Source organism: Sinocyclocheilus grahami, unplaced genomic scaffold (genome assembly GCF_001515645.1).
Source record: "Sinocyclocheilus grahami isolate Dianchi unplaced genomic scaffold, SAMN03320097.WGS_v1.1 scaffold1274.1, whole genome shotgun sequence".
Lineage (NCBI taxonomy): Eukaryota > Metazoa > Chordata > Actinopteri > Cypriniformes > Cyprinidae > Sinocyclocheilus > Sinocyclocheilus grahami.
Window position 1 is genome coordinate 398,351 of NW_015506453.1, and position 20,921 is coordinate 419,271.

General features: G+C 35.9%; 1 protein-coding gene across 1 annotated transcript in view; it reads left to right on the forward strand.

The window, feature by feature from the left end:
- LOC107568695 (adhesion G protein-coupled receptor B3-like) overlaps positions 1-20,557 on the forward strand; it is a 162,025-nt gene extending 141,468 nt beyond the window's left edge. The window contains exons 19-27 of the mRNA XM_016254673.1: positions 3,570-3,720; positions 7,731-7,800; positions 8,146-8,212; positions 8,692-8,777; positions 10,584-10,682; positions 12,025-12,196; positions 13,383-13,478; positions 14,633-14,686; positions 19,496-20,557. Of these exons, the coding sequence (XP_016110159.1) occupies positions 3,570-3,720; positions 7,731-7,800; positions 8,146-8,212; positions 8,692-8,777; positions 10,584-10,682; positions 12,025-12,196; positions 13,383-13,478; positions 14,633-14,686; positions 19,496-19,684 (984 nt within the window). The 3' untranslated portion in view covers positions 19,685-20,557. The remainder of the gene's footprint in view (positions 1-3,569; positions 3,721-7,730; positions 7,801-8,145; positions 8,213-8,691; positions 8,778-10,583; positions 10,683-12,024; positions 12,197-13,382; positions 13,479-14,632; positions 14,687-19,495) is intronic.
- The last annotated feature ends 364 nt before the right edge of the window (positions 20,558-20,921 follow it).

Genomic DNA, 20,921 nt, shown 5'->3' on the forward strand with positions numbered 1-20,921 from the left:
GTATAATATATATATATATATATATATATACATATATATATATATATATATACATACACCTTGCTACGTGTACTGCGTTAGGCTAACCGAGACTTGTCATTTGCACTTATATATTGTTGCTCTTTTGTTAGTTTTGACTGCTTTTATTGTCCTCATTTGTAAGTCACTTTGGATAAAAGCATCTGCTAAATGACTAAATGTAAATGTAAAATGTAATTTATTCCTGTGATGGCAAAGCTGAATCTTCATTATCCATTACTCCAGTCTTTAGTGTCACATGTAGTTTTCTACTGTACATTCGTATTGGCTGCCGCTTGTGCTTGCCCCCTTACCCGGCGGTAATAAACACAGCCTAAACACGCAAGCTACTTGTTAAGAGTGTCTGTCAATACTATATTTATAGTAGTTAATTTATGCTCTGTGTGGCATAAGTGTTTCTTTTTAATCAGTCATTAGCACTGGCCCATATGGCCGTGAGGTCCTGCGGTGACATGCATGTGCCATGAGCCTCATCACCTCCCTTCTCATTTGCTAAGCAGCTAGCATTAGGCAGGAAATAGAATAGATTGGTATTGCTGCGTGTATTTAGCTCTTCATTGAAAATAGCTGCTTTTCAATTTATTTTAAAATGTAATTCATTGCTATGATGGCAAAGCTGAATTTTCAGCATCTTCACTGTCACATGATCCTTCAGAAAACATGATGATTTCTTATTTTTATCAGTATTTATCAGTGTTTGATTATCACATTTTTACTGCTTAAAATTTGAAATAGATTTTTTTGCAACAAATTTTGATTAATTTAATGTATTTTTGCTAAATAAAAGTATTCATTTATTAAAAAAAAAATCTTACTAACCCCAAGCTTTAGAACGATAGTAATAAATAAAAAATAACCCTGTAACAACGTTTGTAGATCCGGGAAGGAGGAGGCGGGAACCGGCGAACATTTAAATACTTTAATAATAAAACAAACACAAAATGAAAGTAAAGCGCCAGCCCCTCGCGGACGACTGCCGCACACAAAACACAAAATAAAGTCGAGGCCTGGTCCTCTCGCCTCTTTCACTGTCGTCACTCCTCCTTTTATCCTTCCGGAGCTCCTCTGTGGGACTCGAGACCGGTGAGTAGTGCAGGTCATTATCAATTACTCCACCGGCCTTGCTCCGTTCCCACGGCTCTCGGCCCCGCCCCCACTCGTCACAAACCCAAAAAGACCCAAAAGTTGTATACATTGTAAAGATTTATAGTAGTTGTAGAGATTCACTGATAGAGATGATAGAGAGTGATGTTGGCAATTTACTTTTTTTCTTTTACAGTGTTTCGTAAACCGATGCAACAATGAAAGTAAAAACTGTACACAGACAAGTAGGCCATGGTGTCCTTCTAATTCTAGAAGTCAAGTAACAGCGAATGCAAAAGGGAACATTGGTCCAGGAGGTCGTCTGGCTTAGACGCACACTGGCTGTGAACTTCAAACTGAGTCTCTCAGACATTGTGTGCGAGAGCTCATGAAAGCTGCTTTACTTAGGAATTGTGGTTTTATGGCAGAGTGAGAGAGCTTATCAGCATCAGGTGTCCCATCGCATGCTGCCAGCTGATCCGTTTTCACAGCATTCGTCCTGGCTGCATCAGGTGGACTTGGAGCAGGTGGAAGCAGGGTCTTCATTACGTCCCGTCCTGCTTGTCTCTGGCTCATGTTGGCTATGCGCCCAACTCTTTTCTATGCCTTGAGCATCCAGGTTCTCCCTCTGTCAGATTCACTTGTCGGCGGCTAGCTGGTGGGTGGATTTGTCTTCAGGGACACCACACCCTTGATGTGCTTTACCAAAGATATGTTCCTGTATCAACATTATTGTTGGTCATTCCTATCAACCAGTCAGATTTTAGGAAATTTCGAGACAATTTTACAACAGTTCTAATCAAGCAATCAGCACCCTTTGACTTAAGGGATGGGTGGGAATTTTAAAATGGTGAATTCCAGTAAAGTCATGAAAAAGAAGAAAATCTTAAAAATCATGGACATTTCTAAAGTGATTAGAGATCTTCTTAATTATTTCTCTTCTCTAAAATATGGAAATGTGATTGTAAGTCTCATGGAACACTGGTTTGTCAAATGTGGTGGGAACCCCGGTTTTAGGAGAGAGGTGTTTTTGTCACATGCTGATCATCCCGGTCTTAAAGGATTTGCATGAAACACATCGACTGCCAAATTCAGTGAGGAAGATAGTCATTTGGTGAGAAAGATGGTAATGGTTTGTGGTTTTGGTACTGAAGGCATCTCTCTGACTGATCGCTGTTGGTGACAAAGTGTTGAGAATGTCCGGAGCGCATATGTTCTAATTGCAGTGAGATTTCCTAGATTTGGAATCATAAGCATGGGATGTTGGTCGGGGTGGGTTGTATGACACATATCACAGTATGAATAAATTAATATACTGTAGATAGATAGATAGATAGATAGATAAAATGTAAAATAGATAAAACAGCCATTAGTCTTCAGCGTCACATGATCCTTCAGAAATCATAATAATATCCTGATTTGCTTGTCATTCTCTCATTTGCCCTCGGATCAGACTCATGAGTTTATATCCCACGCTTCTGACTTTTTTTCCTCAGAATTGACAAACTCGCAGTTGTTAAGTTAAATCAAGTTATAAAGTCCGAAATAGGAGCTATACTTGCATTTGTGAGAAAAAAGTCAGAATTATAAAATAAAATAGGTAAATGTTACGTAAAATGTTATAGGTTTAAATAGAATTTCATGCTGTAACTGAAGGGCTAATATGTGAATATTATGCAGACCTATTGTATAAATCAAATTTATGCTTTAAAAGTAGCAGGTTTCATCCAGAGTGTGTCTATTTAGACGTCTGCATTTAGTTTCAATATTCTATAAAAATGATTTGCGTTCCGATTCTGACATCCAAAGGCACAATAATACTTTATCTTATTTCATGGATTCTACCTGTTTCCCTTCACTTGTTATCAGTGTTTTTCTGCCACCACAATGTGCACGCAGCTGCAAGTGACGTAACTGTGATCAATTGATCTATTGATCAATTTAATGCATTCTTGCTAAATAAAAATGTTATTTTTTTCTAAAAATATCTTGATGACCCCATTATTTTTCTTTTTATGTTTAAAACTAAATGAAGTCATATTTGCAATCCATACCCACACAATTTGCACAACACAGTACATACCATCAAAGCGCCCAGCCCTAAACGATGGTCTAGACGAGCCTGGAGCAAAACATGTTCTCTGTCTGCGACTTTTGTTGTTTTCAGTCGCAAGCTTTTCATGACACCTTGTATGAAATATCAAAGGGTGTAGATGCAATGAGGGATCCATTATTTTGTTTTCAATCTTGGTAGTTTCAGTGAGTTTCACATTTCTTTCTTGTGACTTTAATTAATTTTAATGAGTGAATTGAGTACTTTTCACCCAAACTCTGGCTCAGTCAATGCGAAATTCGATTGACAGTCCAAAAACCCTAATTTAGACTTGACTTGAATGAAGTATTTTATCAGTTCCTCTTCTTTCTCTCTCTCTCTGTTAAATGGACAGGGCATATGCACGATGACAACTGCATTACTGCACTTCTTTTTCCTGGCGTCCTTCTGCTGGGTCTTGACAGAAGCTTGGCAGTCCTATATGGCCGTGACGGGGAAAGTTCGGACCAGGCTCATCCGGAAACGCTTCCTCTGTCTGGGATGGGGTAAGTGCTTGGATCTCCACAACAATCTCTACATCTCTCCCTCTTTATTTTTTCTCCCAGTCTTTATTTCATTTAATCCATCATCATCATGCAGCTGGTATTTACTTCTCAAATGTGGACGATGTGAGTGGGTAATTTTTGAATATCGTCTCGTATGTTCCATACCTCCCCGGGGTTTCTTATACAGGACCACTTTACGCACACATCAAATTGATTACAGAAGAGCTAACACTCATCCCTCCAGTTACCTAGCAACAAACAAGGCTCTCTCTTTCCATCATTGCAGTGTTTTCCTGTGTGCAGAGGAAAAAGACAAGACAGAAGGAGATAGACAAAGACAGATATGTGAACCGTTTATTAGTTTGGCTATTCTGATACACACTGATGGTGGATTAATTGAATTATTGGCATCCATGAAATGTTTCTTGTGAGCATCAGTGCATGGCGGTTGTTTTAAACAAGACTCACATTTTAGATTTATATGGTTATACGCCGATCATAAGTGGTTTGTGTTCAGTATCTCAGAGCTTAATGGCGGTGGAATTCATAAGCGATGTCTGCTATCAAATGAACTTGTTGCTCCTGCTTTTGTATCAGTCCGTGACTCCATTGCCATAACAACGGTTGCTAAGCAGTGAATAGACCAGACAAAAAGAATAAATTAAGAATGCCAGCAGCCAACTTCCAGATCATTTTACCTTCGTTAATGTCTACCTCAGGCATGACACGACACAAAAATTATATATAATTATATACAAAATAAAATAAATAAAAATTACATTTAATTTCAATATTATTTGAATATATAACTGTTAAGTATATGTTATATAATAATTAAGTATATATATACAGTGGGTACGGAAAGTATTCAGACCCCCTTAAATTTTTTATATATAGAATAAGTCAAATGTAAAAGTGTTCTATATGTGACCCTGGACCACAAAACCAGTCTTAAGTAGCATGGGTGTGTTTGTAGCAATAGCCAAAAATACATTGTATGGGTCAAAATGATAGATTTTTCTTTTATGCCAAAAATCATTAGGATATTAAGTAAAGATCATGTTCCATGAAGATATTTTGTAAATTTCCTACCGTAAATATATATGTAAGTAATATGCATTGTTAAGAACTTCATTTGGACAACTTTAAAGGTGATTTTCTCCAGTATTTAGATTTTTTTGCACCCTCAGATTCCAGATTTTCAGATTTTTTGTATCTCGGCCAAATATTGTCCTATCCTAACAAACCATACATCAATGGAAAGCTTATTTATTCAGCTTTCAGATGATGTATAAATCTCAATGACAATTGATGACAATTTCTTATGACTGGTTTTGTGGTCCAGGATCACATATAAGTAAATGTATAATTAAATGTGTGTGTGTGTGTTTATATATTTTATATTATACATATATTTAATTGCATATAATTAATATATATATATATATATATATATATATATATATATAGAGCTGAACAAATCCAAAGGAACTCCGTTATTTTGACAGGAAAATACAACAAAGAATATTGTTTACATGTAGCGTGTCAATTCTGCATGTATGTAAGACTGTCTCACTCTCTTTGCACTCACCAAAGCGATGGCGAGTCCGGAGAGTTCACGGTACGTCAAACACAGGTGCACTGCGCATCAATTGAGATGAACTGAAAAATAGCACAGATCGCTTGACGGAGAGTGAAACTCTGAAGCGCTCAGTGTTCGGCGAGTGAAAATATATCTGTGCTAAACTTATACTTAGCCTCCAACTCTCACACTGGTGAGTAAAATCTGAGAATTTATTATTAGTATTTATTTATTATTAATATTAGACATCATTTTGTCGCCCAGAGTGAAGATTTAGTCGCATGTGAGTGACTTACTCGCAATGTAGTGGGTTGAATTTATACATACATTTAATTGTGTAATTCTGCATGTATGTAAGACTGTCTCACTCTCTTTGCACTCACCAAAGCGATGGCGAGTCCGGAGAGTTCACGGTACGTCAAACACAGGTGCACTGCGCATCAATTGAGATGAACTGAAAAATAGCACAGATCGCTTGACGGAGAGTGAAACTCTGAAGCGCTCAGTGTTCGGCGAGTGAAAATATATCTGTGCTAAACTTATACTTAGCCTCCAACTCTCACACTGGTGAGTAAAATCTGAGAATTTATTATTAGTATTTATTTATTATTAATATTAGACATCATTTTGTCGCCCAGAGTGAAGATTTAGTCGCATGTGAGTGACTTACTCGCAATGTAGTGGGTTGAATTTATACATACATTTAATTGTGTATAATTATATATAATTAAATGTGTGTGTGTGTGTTTATATATATATATATATATTTAAATATATATATATAGTATATATAAAATACAATTATATAAAATAAAATGTATACTTTCCAGCAATTTTTAATTGACAAAAAATAAAATAATATACATTCAAATAGCAGCTGTTCTTTTGAACTTTCTTTCATCAAAGGAGTTTTGGAGTTCCTCCAAAAATATTAAGCAGCACAACTGACACTTCTTTCCAAAAATTTTTTTTACCTCTAATATTTATACTCTGGATGCTTTATATAGTAAACAACCATGCAGTAATATATTTTTGGTTAATTCAATGGTCTATTAAAAACTTTACAAGTAAACAAAGTATTTCATCACCTCTCATTTGTTTTCTCTTTTTCTTTAGAAGTAAATGGTGTCTCAGATAAATAGTGTCTCAGTGTACAAGTACTAATCTAAAACATCTGTTAAGGATAAAAAAACCAGCAGCTGGTCTCCTTAATTTCTTGACCCCTACTCAGGTCATAGGCACACAAGAGGCACGTCAATCTCGCTATCTGGCAGACTATGCTGTGTTTGTTCAGCTGAACTATAAATCCACAGGTATAATTTGTATCTGTGAGGGAACAAGCATATCATCATGGACAGTTTCCAGGTCAAATTCATTCATCCTTCTCAGATACTCACTCTTTTTCATCCATCCGGAGACTAATGTTACCTTGAGGGAGGAACAGCGGTGCAGTGTGCTTTCCCTATTGGTCCAGGATGAAACGGCTTGGTGGTTAGGGGAGGAGTTTCGTTTAGACTCAGCACAGGGAGGGGGGCCCGCAAGAGCCCTTGCTGGTTCTTCAGACAAGCTGATTGCATCAATAAATTGAGCCACCAGCGAGAGAGGGACAGTGTTAATATTCAGATCACAGGGCAGTGGCAGGAGCAGAAAGAGCCCTTTCATAATGGCAGTCCTGCTCGAGACTAGCAAAGATGAGAGACGGAGAAATAGAGAGAGAGGATTAGAAAGATAGCAGATATGATATTATACTTCAGCTCAAGACCTGTTTGATTGTTTCAGCCTCTCTGTTCAAAAGCAGTTGTGCTAATTGCATTTCACATGCTGGGTTTAGTGTAAAACTCCAGGGATTCTTATTAGATTGTTACCTGTTCTCACGTCACACACAATTTAGAAGTTATATCATTTCTTGAAAACCTGGATGTGCTTCTGAAGACCTGCAGTGGTGTTTGTTAAGGCAAGCAGCACATACTGTTACTCAAGTGTAGGGTTATTAATAAAACATATATGTAAAACAAATCAACACTGTTAAATTTAATCTTTAGCAAATAACAAAAATGCATACATTTCATACTGTACAGTTATAATATTGTGATGGCTATATTCACTTATATTTTTCAAAAATAAGTGTTAAATATTTAAAATATATTTAAAAAATAAAATTAAGTTTGAAATAAAGTTTAAAAATATATATTTTATCTATACAAAATTATATAGAATTTTAATGTCAGCCATTTATCACTTTTCAAAGGAAGAAAAATCCCACTTTAGCACTGCAGTGGCTGGTTTTGCATGGATAAGCACCACTTGCTTTAGTTTCTTCTCATTCTTAACCTACTATTGATGCCACTGTGCATGCGCCGTGAAAGTCTCCAGCCCTGAAGGATTACCCAGTATGTGGCCTTTAATCATTCCTGTGTCTCTTTCGAAGGATTACCTGCTTTGGTGGTCGCCATCTCAATGGGATTCACAAAAGCAAAAGGATACGGGACACCTCAGTAGTAAGACAACCTATTTTTTCTTCGTTGTTCCTCATGTTTACCCAGAAAACTTAAGAGACCCCACATGAAGATCTTTTCAATTAAAACAGTTGCATGAAGTTATGAGTCAGAGCCTAGAGATTGCAACAGTCTCCTGAGGATACCTAGATATAAACAGTGTTTTAAGATCTCTTTAGAGTTCTTGTTCCATACTAAAAGTCTCTCATGTAGAACCATGGCATATGGCTCCAGATCCCCAGACACTCAAGGACGATACGACTGTGTACTGCCATGCCCCATTAAGTTGATGCCGGATGTTACATTTTATGCAAGATTTGCTGATATTTGGGTTTTTTGTGTTTGCAGCTGTTGGCTATCTCTGGAAGGTGGTCTTCTCTATGCATTTGTGGGACCTGCCGCTGCTGTTGTGCTGGTCATTTTACACTTTGTTTATTTACAGTCATTTACCAGTCTCAACTACACACGCCAGTGCCTTTATAATGGTTTATGTCATTTACTGGACTAGTCTGCTGTGCCAACATTGAAATAGAAAATTGCCTCACTCCATCGTGGTGCGGTTTGAAGATTGTGACCCCTGTCATTTATATGCATCATTAAGCAGTTTGTCTCTAGACTGAATTAAGATTTAATGGTGGCACAGATGCACACTACCATGCATCTACACAATACAAAACAGTACATTTAGATCTATATGGCTGCATTTTTAAAGTCTAGCTTGAAGGTAGTTGTCAATTTCTCAAGTGCATTGGAAAGCACTTTCCTTTTTATATGTTCAAAGAAGCTTTTACTTTTAGTCATTACTGTGGACAGTGCTTGAGCTGTATTGTTAATTTACTGCAGTTTGATGAGATCAGGCCCTGACTGTGTTACTGTGTGTGTATGTGGTTACAGGTTAACATGGTGATTGGTATTCTAGTGTTTAATAAACTGGTTTCGAGAGATGGGATCCTGGATAAGAAACTAAAACACAGAGCAGGGTAAGTGCCAATTAGCTACATCACACAAACACATAGATATGAAAAATGTCAAACTCATAAGTTCTGTTCTGAAATCTATATCTTGGGTTCACAAGATGCTTTGGTGTCCTGACAATTTACTAAAAATGCAAATATGCTCTGCTTGTTCTGTTATCTACTGCCTCTGGTATCATTTGTTGTCAAGAAGGAAACCTGTTTCTTAGAAATTAGAAGTTAGTTGGCTGATACTTTCATTCTAAAATATCTTTTAGCAAATCAGATGGTAATTTGTCTTGTTGACAATTTTTGCTGATTTCTGTCATCCTGTCAGTTAGCAAGATAGCTAAGGTGAAGAAATTACGTGATGAAAAGAAGAAACCTAAACTACCATTCAAAAGTTTGGGATTTTTGGAATACTTTTAAAATAATACTTTTATTCAGCAAGGATGCATTAAATGTATCAAAAGCGACCGCAAATACATTTATAATTTTACAAAAATATTTCGGTTTTAAATAAATGCTGTTCTGTTGTACTTTCTATTCATCAAAGAATCCTGAAAAAAATCACACTTTAAGCCGCACAACTGTTTTCAACTGCAATAAGAAAAGTTTCTTGAGTCACTGAAAATTCTAATTTCCCATTCCAATAATAAATTACATTTTACAACATGTGACCCTGGACCACAAAACCAGTTGCTTATGTCGCTGTGGTATATTTTTAGCAATAGCCAAAAAAACATTGTATGGGTCAAAATTATAGATTTTTCTTTTATGCCAAAAATCGGATATTAATTAAAGATCGTGCTCCATGAAGATATTTTGTACATTTCCTACCGTAAATATATCAAAACTTAATTTTTGATTAGTAATATACATTGCTAAGAAGTTCATTTGGACAACTTTAAAGGCGATTTTCTCAATATTTCGGTTATTTTGCACCCTCAAATTCCAGATTTTCAAATAGTTGTATCTCGGCCAAATTGTCCTATCATAACAAACCATACATCAATGGAAAGCTTATTTATTCAGCTTTCAGATGATGTCAAGTCATCAGTAAATTATGTATAAGTCTCAATTTCAAAAAATTTACCCTTATGACTGGTTTTGTGGTCCAGGGTCACATATATTAAAATAGAAAACATTGTTATACATTTCTCATATATTACAGTGAATAATATTTCACAGGATTGCTGTTTTTACTTTTTTGTTCAAATAAATTCAGCCTTGGTGAGCATAAGAGACTCTTTTCAAAAACATTTAAAAACTTTACCTATCCCACACTTTTCAAAAAATATCTATGCTGAATACTATCACACACAAATTCAAGATGTTTTGCTAATAAAACCTGTTCACCATAACCTAATAAACCTTTGCCCAATATTTGTGTGTGCTACATTTGTTTTATGCTTATTAGAGTATTGTGTTGTTTTCCTAGCATCATCCTAACAACAAACTGTGAGATTCACACTAAACTGCTTTAAAAGATCGTTGCCTATGTTGACAGTAGGCTGTGGACCGCATTAGGTTTGGGAACAGAGCAAAAGTTTCATCTGAGTATGACAAAAATGCAGAAACAGGTAGCCTTGCCTCAAATTTACACCATTAGTTGAGCCAAAAGAGATATTTCCAGCCCTGTCCGGCTGCCCAAACAAACCGATTACAATTCTGGTGCTACTAAAGGTGCAGAAATGACACACTTCATCTTTGATGAAGTCCACAAAGGGCCGTATCTCCCAGAGAAACATCCACCACCTTTGCTTTGGTACAATCAGACCACCATGTAAATACATTCCCTTTGTGTTGTCTGGTTATTTGGCTGTTCTGCAGGCAGATGAGCGAGCCCCATACAGGATTAACTTTAAAATGTGCCAAATGTGGCGTCGTCTCAACTACTGCTTTATCAGCAACAACGGCCAGCAACGCCATGTAAGTGCCCACCTATGCCTCAGCAAATCGATTATGCTGATTAAGCTGCATGCAAGAGTGTGCGTGTGACTTTATGCGTGTGTGTCCTTCCCCTTGCCTCGGGGAAGGAGATTTGTGGAGGTGTTAAATGAACAGCTGGCTCTTGTTCTTTGTCTGTGATATGTCGACACACTCTATTAGAACAATGCATTGGTTGTTGTGTGCTCCTGGACTCATTTATGTGCTGATGGCAATTTAGGACAATTTGGGCATGTGCATGCTTTCATCTGGAATGAAACTGGCAAACAAATTACATCTATCTCCTCTTCATCATATCTGTTCTACAGAGCTCAACAGTAGACTTCTGTAAAGTAAAAATCCCCATCATTTTCTCCATACAGAAAGTGATATTTTACAATAGCATAAAAACCTTTCTTGAAGATGAGATCTGAAGTTAAGCAATGCTGCAATTTATTTTGTTTTTAACATATAAGCTTTGTAGCCTCCCTAATATCTCAAACTAGCATCTAAAATATTCACATAGTATGTTATTAATAATATTATTATTATTGCAATAAAATATAATAATAATAAACATTTTCAGTATTCAGTGACTAGTATATTTGATTATTTATTTATTTTACTATTGAAAAAATTTAGTAGTAGTAGTAGTATTAATAACAATAATACACATTTTAATTATAATTGCAATAAAATATAATATTAATAATAAAATAATAAACATGATATTTTATACCTGCAGTCAATGATAGATTTTTGGTTGATTATTGATTTTATTTTTAGTGTTATTGTTGAAATAATAATCTCAGAATAATAATAAACACTGTATTTTATACTTATAGTCAAAGACTAGTCTATTTGATTATTTATATATTTTATTATTGCAAAAAATATAGTAGTAGTAAAAATAATAATAAATGTTGTATTTTATACCTGTAGTCAATAACTAATATATTTTAATATTTTGTTTATTTAATTTATTGCAATTGTATATAGTAGTAATAATAATAACAACAATAAACAAACAACCATATTGGTTTTTTTATAATTGTTGTCAATGACCAGTCAGGAGTCATTCATAATGATTTATGGAATGATTAATTAATTGCCTCATAAGCTAATTTTCATTTACTTTCTTGTTATTCAAATCAAAGACTGTAATGTTATGACTCAAGAGTTAGTTGGTTTGTTCAAGGCTTAGAGCTTTTCATTAAAGTGTGTGTGTTTTTTTTTTTTTTTTATGTCTATGGAGAAAATGAATGGGTAAAAATACTTTTGGGACCAAGAACAAAAATCCATCTCTTTTGTTGTTCAGTCCACCATCTCTCTCTTTCTGTCTCAGGGCCTCCCTGTGGAGTTCCTGTGTTGTCCTTCCTCTATTAGCTCTCACCTGGATGTCTGCGGTGCTGGCCATGACGGACAAACGCTCAATTTTATTCCAGATCCTCTTCGCAGTCTTTGACTCCCTGCAAGGCTTTGTTATAGTCATGGTCCACTGTATTCTCAGAAAAGAGGTAGGGCTGGAACCATTATAATCCCTTACTCTTTTCCTTCAGCATTTCAGCAGACTGTCTTTAATTTCTTCAGAGGCTCAGTTTATTTTACTACTTGTCCAGTTTTACTTAAATAAAGGGATAAATATGAATATTCTGTCATCACTTCCTCACCATCATGCTTTTCCAAATGACTTTCCTGCTTCTGTGAAACACAAAAGAAGGTATTTTTAACTATAAATTTAAAGAAAACCACTTTCAGAAGAGCTGAACGAGCCAAACTCACCCTTAAAATCTGCCTGACTTATCCTCAAATGAATCCCTCTTCCTCTAAAATAAGTTTCCTATTGGACTGACATTAGCAAGCCCTCTTATTTTTTTTTTAAATCTGTCATTTAGAGATCACATCCACTGGTACCCATTCTGGTACGTAACAGCCACTTTCCAAGACCAATTAAATCCTGATGAATAAAGTCAAATCCCTACATGTTTTTCCTAGTTTGACATCTTGCTTCACAGAAGTGGGTTGCGAATGTTGCCTTTAAATAGTTGGATGTCCTTCTTTTACCCCCTACAGGAAACAATCTGGCAATTTCAATGAGCATGAAGGATAAAAGGCATTTGTTGCTACATTTGTTTATTTGGCAGGCTTATTCATTTTTATACACTTTTTTTGGAAAGAGGTTTACTGAATACTTTATTCAGCAAAAATGCATTAAATTGATCAAAAGTGGCAGTGAAGACATTTATAATGTTAAAACGTATTTCTACTTCAAATAAATGCTGTTCTTTTGACATTTCTATTCATCAAAGAATCCTCCAAAAAAATGTATGCATGGTTTTCACAAAAATATTAGGCAGCATAACATTGACAGTATTCAACATTGACAGCAATCAGAAATGTTTCTTGAGCAGCAAATCAGCACATTAGAATGACTTCTGCAGGATCATGTGACGCTGAAGACTGGAAAAATGATGCTGAAAATTCAGCATTGCCATCACAAAAATAATTTGCATTTAAAATATATTAAGAATACAAAACAGTCATTTTAAATTCTAGAAAATATTCCTGTTTTTACTGTATTTTTGATCCAAAAAACCCAGTCCAACCCCAAACTTTCAAATTCTGAAGCAATGTGCGCTACTGAAGTGTTTTTTTCAATAGCATATGTTAGTCCTGCTGAGTGACTAAAATGATGGTTCACAGGTTCAGGATGCCTTCAGATGTCGCCTGAGAAACTGTCAAGACCCCATCAGTGCAGACGCGACTGGTACATTTCCCAACGGGCATGCACAGATCATGGTAAGACACTCGCCTCCTGGGACTTCAGTGTTCTTACACTGTACAGTCACAAACTCAGCTGGAATATTCTCTTCTTGTAAATTAGCTGAGAAATCATTTGCATCTGGCATCTGTGCTATCAGAAGCATCTCTCACAGTCCTCTTGATCTATATGAAATGCTTTTCTCTTGTATGCGTCTTTGTTATACAGTGTTATTGCTTATACAGTTATGACAGGATATGGAGATCTGTCTTTGCTTAATTAATACCAGCAAATCTTTCGTTCATGTCCTTTAGCTTTCCTCTGGCCTTCGCCTTTCTCAGATGGGACACATTTGTCGTATTTCACACCGGTCTCTCTCATCCTTCACTGGCTTGAGGGAGTAATTGCTGTTAAAATAGTTCCGGAGATGTTTGACCCGCGCAGAACCACTGGCACATAATGATCACAGTTCTCATTTGTGTTTTGATTTAAGGTTTCTTTACTAGAAGCATTTCACTATAATGAGGCCTCCAATGTGCAGACTTGTCTTTGATTCGCCGCGGTTGATGGCTTCTCTATTGTCATACCTGAATAATCCGATTCTATTTATAAGCGGTTTCAACAGATGACTGTTTTCTCTGTGGGACGTGGTTAGACTGCAGACACAAGCCAGCAAAAGCATACAATTTGAGAAGAATCCCATGGCGGCATAGATATGTTAGACTGCATTATATAATTGATTTAATAATGATCACAGTTCTCATTTGTGTTTTGATTTAAGGTTTCTTTACTAGAAGCATTTCACTATAATGAGGCCTCCAATGTGCAGACTTGTCTTTGATTCGCCGCGGTTGATGGCTTCTCTATTGTCATACCTGAATAATCCGATTCTATTTATAAGCGGTTTCAACAGATGACTGTTTTCTCTGTGGGACGTGGTTAGACTGCAGACACAAGCCAGCAAAAGCATACAATTTGAGAAGAATCCCATGGCGGCATAGATATGTTAGACTGCATTATATAATTGATTTATTATTCTGATTTTACAGTCGATTAGACTATGCTTTTTTTTTTTTTGCATGTCTGCAAATGTCAAAGTTAAATAAAGCTTCAGCTTTTATGTTTTAGTTCTGTCTAAATTGAACTCCTCTTGCATGTCTAAATTTCACTTTCTTTCTTTCTTTTTCCACAGACGGATTTTGAGAAAGACGTGGACATCGCATGTCGATCAGGTAAGAAACAGATGGTGCACTATTAATGTGTTTCCTAATTACTTCTCCTCTCCTGGGCCAAAACGGCCCAAGAGAATAAACATTCACATTAGAATCACGGAGTCCCAGTGGCACCAGGCTAATCATCCAGCGGGATAGATACTAATACATACAACATCTTGAAATGAAATTTATGTTCACAGATTATTAAATTCATAGACTTTATATATTACTTTAATTGCATTAATAATATATCAACCTAATTAAAATAGCCTATATTTAATGCTGTTAAATTTATTAAGCACACTTAAGTCTTTAAATATTCAAGAAGTAAAACGTGTCTCTGAAGTACAAAAAAAGTTTGTTAAAAAAATTAAAATAAATAAAAAACCTAACACTAGCTTTCTAATCTTTTTGTATTCTATCTGTTTTCTTTTTATTTGTTATATAATTTAAAAAACCCTTGCTACGTGTACTGTGTTAAGCTAACTGAGACTTCTTTTGTTGATTTTGATTCCTTCCATTGTCCTCATTTGTAAGTCGCTTTGGATAAAAGTGTCTGCTAAATGACTAAATGTAAATATAAATGTTTTAGAAGCCAACCATATATTGATATGGTACATATCAAATCAGAATTAGTCATAATTATTTTATTCCACATATGTTATTCTCTTTTATCTCTTTTATCCCTTTATCTAGCTGCCATATGGAATAAACCTAAATCCATGAGTTTTTTAATTGTCTCCCCAAAGTAAATGGTTGGTGAAGAACAGTGAAGCCTTGAAATTGGTTCAAAACAAGATTTTTGTTTCAAAGTCTAGACAGAATTGTTTTATAGTTATACTGAAAAGTTGTTAAAAAAATTTAATTCTTCTGACATCCAGCCAACAAAGTTCAGAACAGCACGAAGTCTTCATTACAGCCATTTTTCAGTTTGTATGTAGCATCGCTATGCCCCTAGACAGCATGGTGACTCTTCTCACATTTCCTGAAAGCACTGACTGCATTTGTTTGTCTGTCTGAAGGTGAAATGTTGCATGATGCAACACAGTCTATTAGCTGGTTATGTGTGGGATTTAGACCAATGAGATTTCGTTGTGGGTACACAGTGTGACGCCACATAAATTGAAACCAAGCAACTGATCAAATTTTGTCACTTATCGCAGCCAGAGCTCATTTAGACATCGATATGAGCTGCTAAATTACTTTAACTGCATAATGAGATGTCCTGACAGTTGTTTGAATGTTTGTTTTTGTGTATCTGCATTTATGGCACGTTACTTAAAGTCTGTAAAAACTAGCTGACTAACAAGGACATAGTAAATCAGATAATTAGCCCATGCTGTAACCCTGAAATGCAGCAAGTAACACAATTTGCTAACCCTTTTGTTTTTGTTTTGAAAATGAGTGTAATATAACAGTGCCGTGACTCTAGTGTTCGTCATTAAAACTGGATTAAGATCAGCTCAGAAGGTGATATTGTGTCACATTGTGTGTCCTTCATTAGGATGGCATAATAAAACTTTAATCCAAGGTTTACTTCTAACTTCCAAAAAGCAGAAAAGTAAAACTCAGGGAAATCAGGTCATATTTTACCCCAAAATCAAATTAACAAAAAATAACTAAGTAATTATTTTATTTTATAAAAATATTTTAAAATCTGATGATCCATAATAGGATTTCTTTAGAAAAAATATGTATATACTATATTGTATTACTTTTTATGCAAAAAATAAATAGACACTTCAACACATTTACATATCAATTTAAATTTATTTATTTAGTTACTTTTTTGCATTATAAAAATGAGAGTTGGGAGGCAGATGTTCTTAATTACAACAATTGTAATGGTCCTAAACAACAAATGTAAAGAATTTCTTATATGTGACCCTGGACCACAAAACCAATTTTAAGTCGCACAGGTATATTTGTAGCAATAGCCAAAAATACATTGTATGAGTCAAAATTATAATTTTTTCTTTTATGCCAAAAATCATTAGGATATTTAGTAAAGATAAACTTCCATGAATATATTTTGTAAATGTCCTACCATAAATATATTAAAACTTAATTTTTGATTAGTAATATACATTGCTAAGAACTTAATTTGGAGAACTTTAAAGGTGATTTTCTCAATATTTAGATTTTTTTTGCACCCTCAGATTCCAGATTTTCAAATAGTTGTATCTCGGCCAAATCCTTGTCCTATCCTAACAAACCATACATCAATGGAAAGCTTATTTATTCAGCTTCCAGGTGATGTACAAATCTCAATTTTGAAAAATTGACACTTATGACTGGTTTTGTGGTCCAGGGTCACATACAGTGGGTACGGAAAGTATTCAGACCCCCTTAAATTTTTCACTCTGTTATATTGCAGCCATATTCTTATATATATTGATTTGATTTTGGGGTGTAATATGACCAGGTTCTTGACAGATTTTATGAGATTCACCCTGAAAGTCCTTGTCTTGAGCCTAAAGCCCTTTCTGTGTTCTTCTATCAGTATTCTGCTGCGCTCTTCAGACACCATGTTGTGTGATGCATTCGTTTGGACTATCATCAGAGCTGGAGGATTTTTAACCAGCCGTTGTTGTCCTCTGGTCTCCTTGTTGTTGTGTTATGAACAGTGGCAGTAATTCCCTTATGGATTTGTGGAGATGCAGAGGACAGGCTGTTCTCACAGTGCTGATGCATCTTCTGTCATTGCATCTAGAGAGAGGTGAACAGAATCAATCCAGTCGAAATATGGACATGTTTCTATAACAGCTATTGTAAGGCTTGTTTATAGATAGTCTTTGATGAAAAAAATTTGCTTAGATGGTTAGTGCTGATGGATAAGTACAACCAAGCTGTTGAACAAAGTGGTGAAGTTGTTCAGACAACATCTCTGTGATGAACTGGTCAGCCAAATAAGTCTCGATAGTTAACCTGTTCATCTTCAACCCATCATTTTTATCAAAACCAAAGAAGTGTCATATTCAGACTAGATCAAAACAACAGAATCTCTGTGATGAACTGGTCAACCAAAGAAGACTTGATAGTTAACCTGTTGATCTTCAATCCTTTGTTTTTAAGAAAACCTAAAAAGTTGGTTGTAGATCAAAACTTATTTATACTAGGGGCCCTACTCATTCAAACACAAGGCACAAAACACAAGGCCATGAGCTGCTAACATGCTTATTATTTCCTTTTCTATTGGCTAATCGCTGCTTGGCGAATGCACGGGACAAAAAACACTTGATTTGCTTCAGATATTGGAGAGCTTCTCTGTGCTTGTACGATGCACCGATTATCTGTAATTGTAAGGCCGGTGGGATTGTTTGATTGGAGCAGGCCAATCGCAACAATCGCATTTCATCATCCAGCAGCATGCAGCAGAGGAACGTTCAGTGTCGTTTGGCGTCCAGCTGACTGGCTCTGTGAGGTTCACTCTGATCATCAATTAACAGATTTTTTGACGTGTTTTTTAATTAGCTCATCCTCGGTACAGTGGCCTACAATTCATCTCCTGCTATTACAGTAGCATGCATTTTCAGTGATTGGATACCAGTTGAAACCCTCTCGATCTCAATGAAAGCCAGTGCACTCAAGAAACATTGTGATCGGATGACTGAAAATACAGTATATTTTGATTCTATTCGATGCTGGAGGTAAATGTTAATGTGGTCTTGCGATCTGGTCACCTGATTGAATGATTTATTCCACTTTAGACTGTTAATCCAATATAGATTCACAAACGTTATTTTCTCCCTTTTTATTCACTTGTAATCCCCATTAGCATTAAGAATGTTTCTAAAGTAGAAAATCGACTGAATGCCTTTTCTAAGCGGTCAAAATAACGGAAAGCATTTCAATTCAATGTAAATGATGGACATTTCTGTCTAATGCAGCCTCTAAAAGTGGCATTTCCATATCGTGCAGCTAAGTGCAATCAGATGCAAGTGGCCAGATACGATCCTGATACGAAATGCATGGCTAACACTTTACAATGAGGCGCTATATTTTAACATTAACTAATGCATTCATGAATTAACAATGAAATGGTGCGCTACTGCATTTATTAATCTAGGCTAATGCTAATTTCTACATTTCAAGTCATATAAATTAGCATTAATGTATCATGAAAGAACATGAATTGCCAATGAACAATAGCATATTAATAAATGAACCAAAACTATGAAATTGGTGGATTCCTAATTCAAGAACCATAATGCATTAACTAAAGTTAACAAATAGAAATGCATGTTGATGTCAGGTGTATATTCATGTAGTCGAAGCAGCTGGTGATGTGTCCCTTTGGCCACGTTACTTCCCTTTACCCACGTTCAATCAGACTGCAGAACTTTGCCATCCACTGCCTGTTGCTTGGTAACCACTGCAAGAAATGATTCTGTGCTTTTAATCCCTTGAAAAATCTGAGATGTTCCTGAATCTGGAAACACTCCAAACATGCTGTTAGGTCAAAGACTTTGATTATTGAGCACTGGATGTGTATGTGCAGCGGCTCCAACAACGTTTTTTTTGGGACACAGATGTATGAATGTCATTGTGTTAGTTAACAAAATATAACAAGCCAAGTGATATATATATATATATATATATAAGAAAGGCCATCATTTGGTTTGATATTTTTTATCTAATGGGGTGACTTTCATACAGTGTTCAAATATTTCTAGGGCCGCTGTGAGAGAACATGAATTAAAGCTTGATGATTCATGTCCATGTGCAACTTCCAATGTCTGACAGTGTCACAAAACGAGGCACTGTAATGAGAAACCATATTGAGAATATTGCAGAAATGCGATATTTCTAACATGGCGGCTTCTCGTCCTTTTCCGTAGGACAAGGCAATGCCAAACAAGAACCCCTGGGAGAGCTTCAACCCGGCAAGTGAATATCAGAACTACGCCACAATGAATGTACTAGAATCAGACACAAAGAACTCTCTGGAGATGACTAACGCTGAGTGGGAAAGGTGTATCAGCCTCCCTTTGGACGTCCAGGAGGGAGACTTTCAGACAGAAGTCTGAGAATTAATGAAGCGTTAGAGGGGACGCGGATGAAGGTGGACATATTTTGCACTGAACAAAAATGCAGAAGACTTCTCATGCAGCCTTGGAAAGACATATATGGATTCTTGGAGTCTAGCAGGGACAATATGTGCCAATAAGATTTTAAAACAAGGACGGACGGACAGATAAAAAGCCGTTAGAAAAAGACAAAAAAACATCTGTGTTATCTTTTTTTTTTTTGTATTCTCACTCGTGTATTTAGTGGGGGGCAGACATGTACAATATCGAACATCATGTGTTTCAAAAGTAACCAGTTGGAAAATAATCGGTTCCAAAAGCGTTATCTTTCCAGATGAGACCTCGAGGAAAAAAACGACACGTGACATGACGTCCACCCACGAGCGGCGGCTGGGTTCGGTTTTTTGTTCGGCGGCAGACGAGCCCGGGAACACAATGTATATACTTGCGCAGGTTTTTAAAAAGTTTATAACAAGTCCGTTTGGCCATTACTACACTTTTTACTTTATAATATGAAAAGACAAAACTATTCAGAGGCAAAGAGGATTTTTTTCTGTCATTTAAAAATGAATGTTTGTCAAGCTACATTCTTCATTGCTTTAAATGCAATAAAGGTAATACTCACTTTTTTATGAATAATATATTTCAAAACTTTAATACTGCAGAATCTGCCTGGAAGCTCAGTAAAGCTCTCTCATCTGCAGCCCTGTATAAAATATTTAAAAATCAAAAATGTTGTATGGTGTAAATAAAACTTTTGTCTACATATGTTTTACTTGTGCCAAGTTTATTTTAATGAGAAAAGAGAAAATGCCAACTTGATGAGAGAGTTATAGCGAAAAATGTTAACATTTGAAAAAGGAATGTAAATAAAAGAGGAAATATGTTCGTACTGCTTCAGAGAACTTGTCGACTTACTCCTGTGTCGTGCTGCGTGTCTCTTTTCTGGACACACCAATCTCTGTGGACGTTCTCTCGTACTCAAGGCCCTTCATTCAACAGCGGCAGAAAAATGCTCTGTAATAACAAATAACAACGGTATTTTTATCGGCCATTAGTGGAAAGGAGGAGATGTGCATGGCGCTGCTATTAAAAATAGCACAGCGGAGCTAAAAATAACAGGAAGTGTAGTCACTTCGGGCTAACGGCGCATCACATATGGTGTACCTTATGTGCGATTACGCTATCAGCCGAGGAGCTGACAGGATACAGAGAACTGAACCAGAAATACAACCAA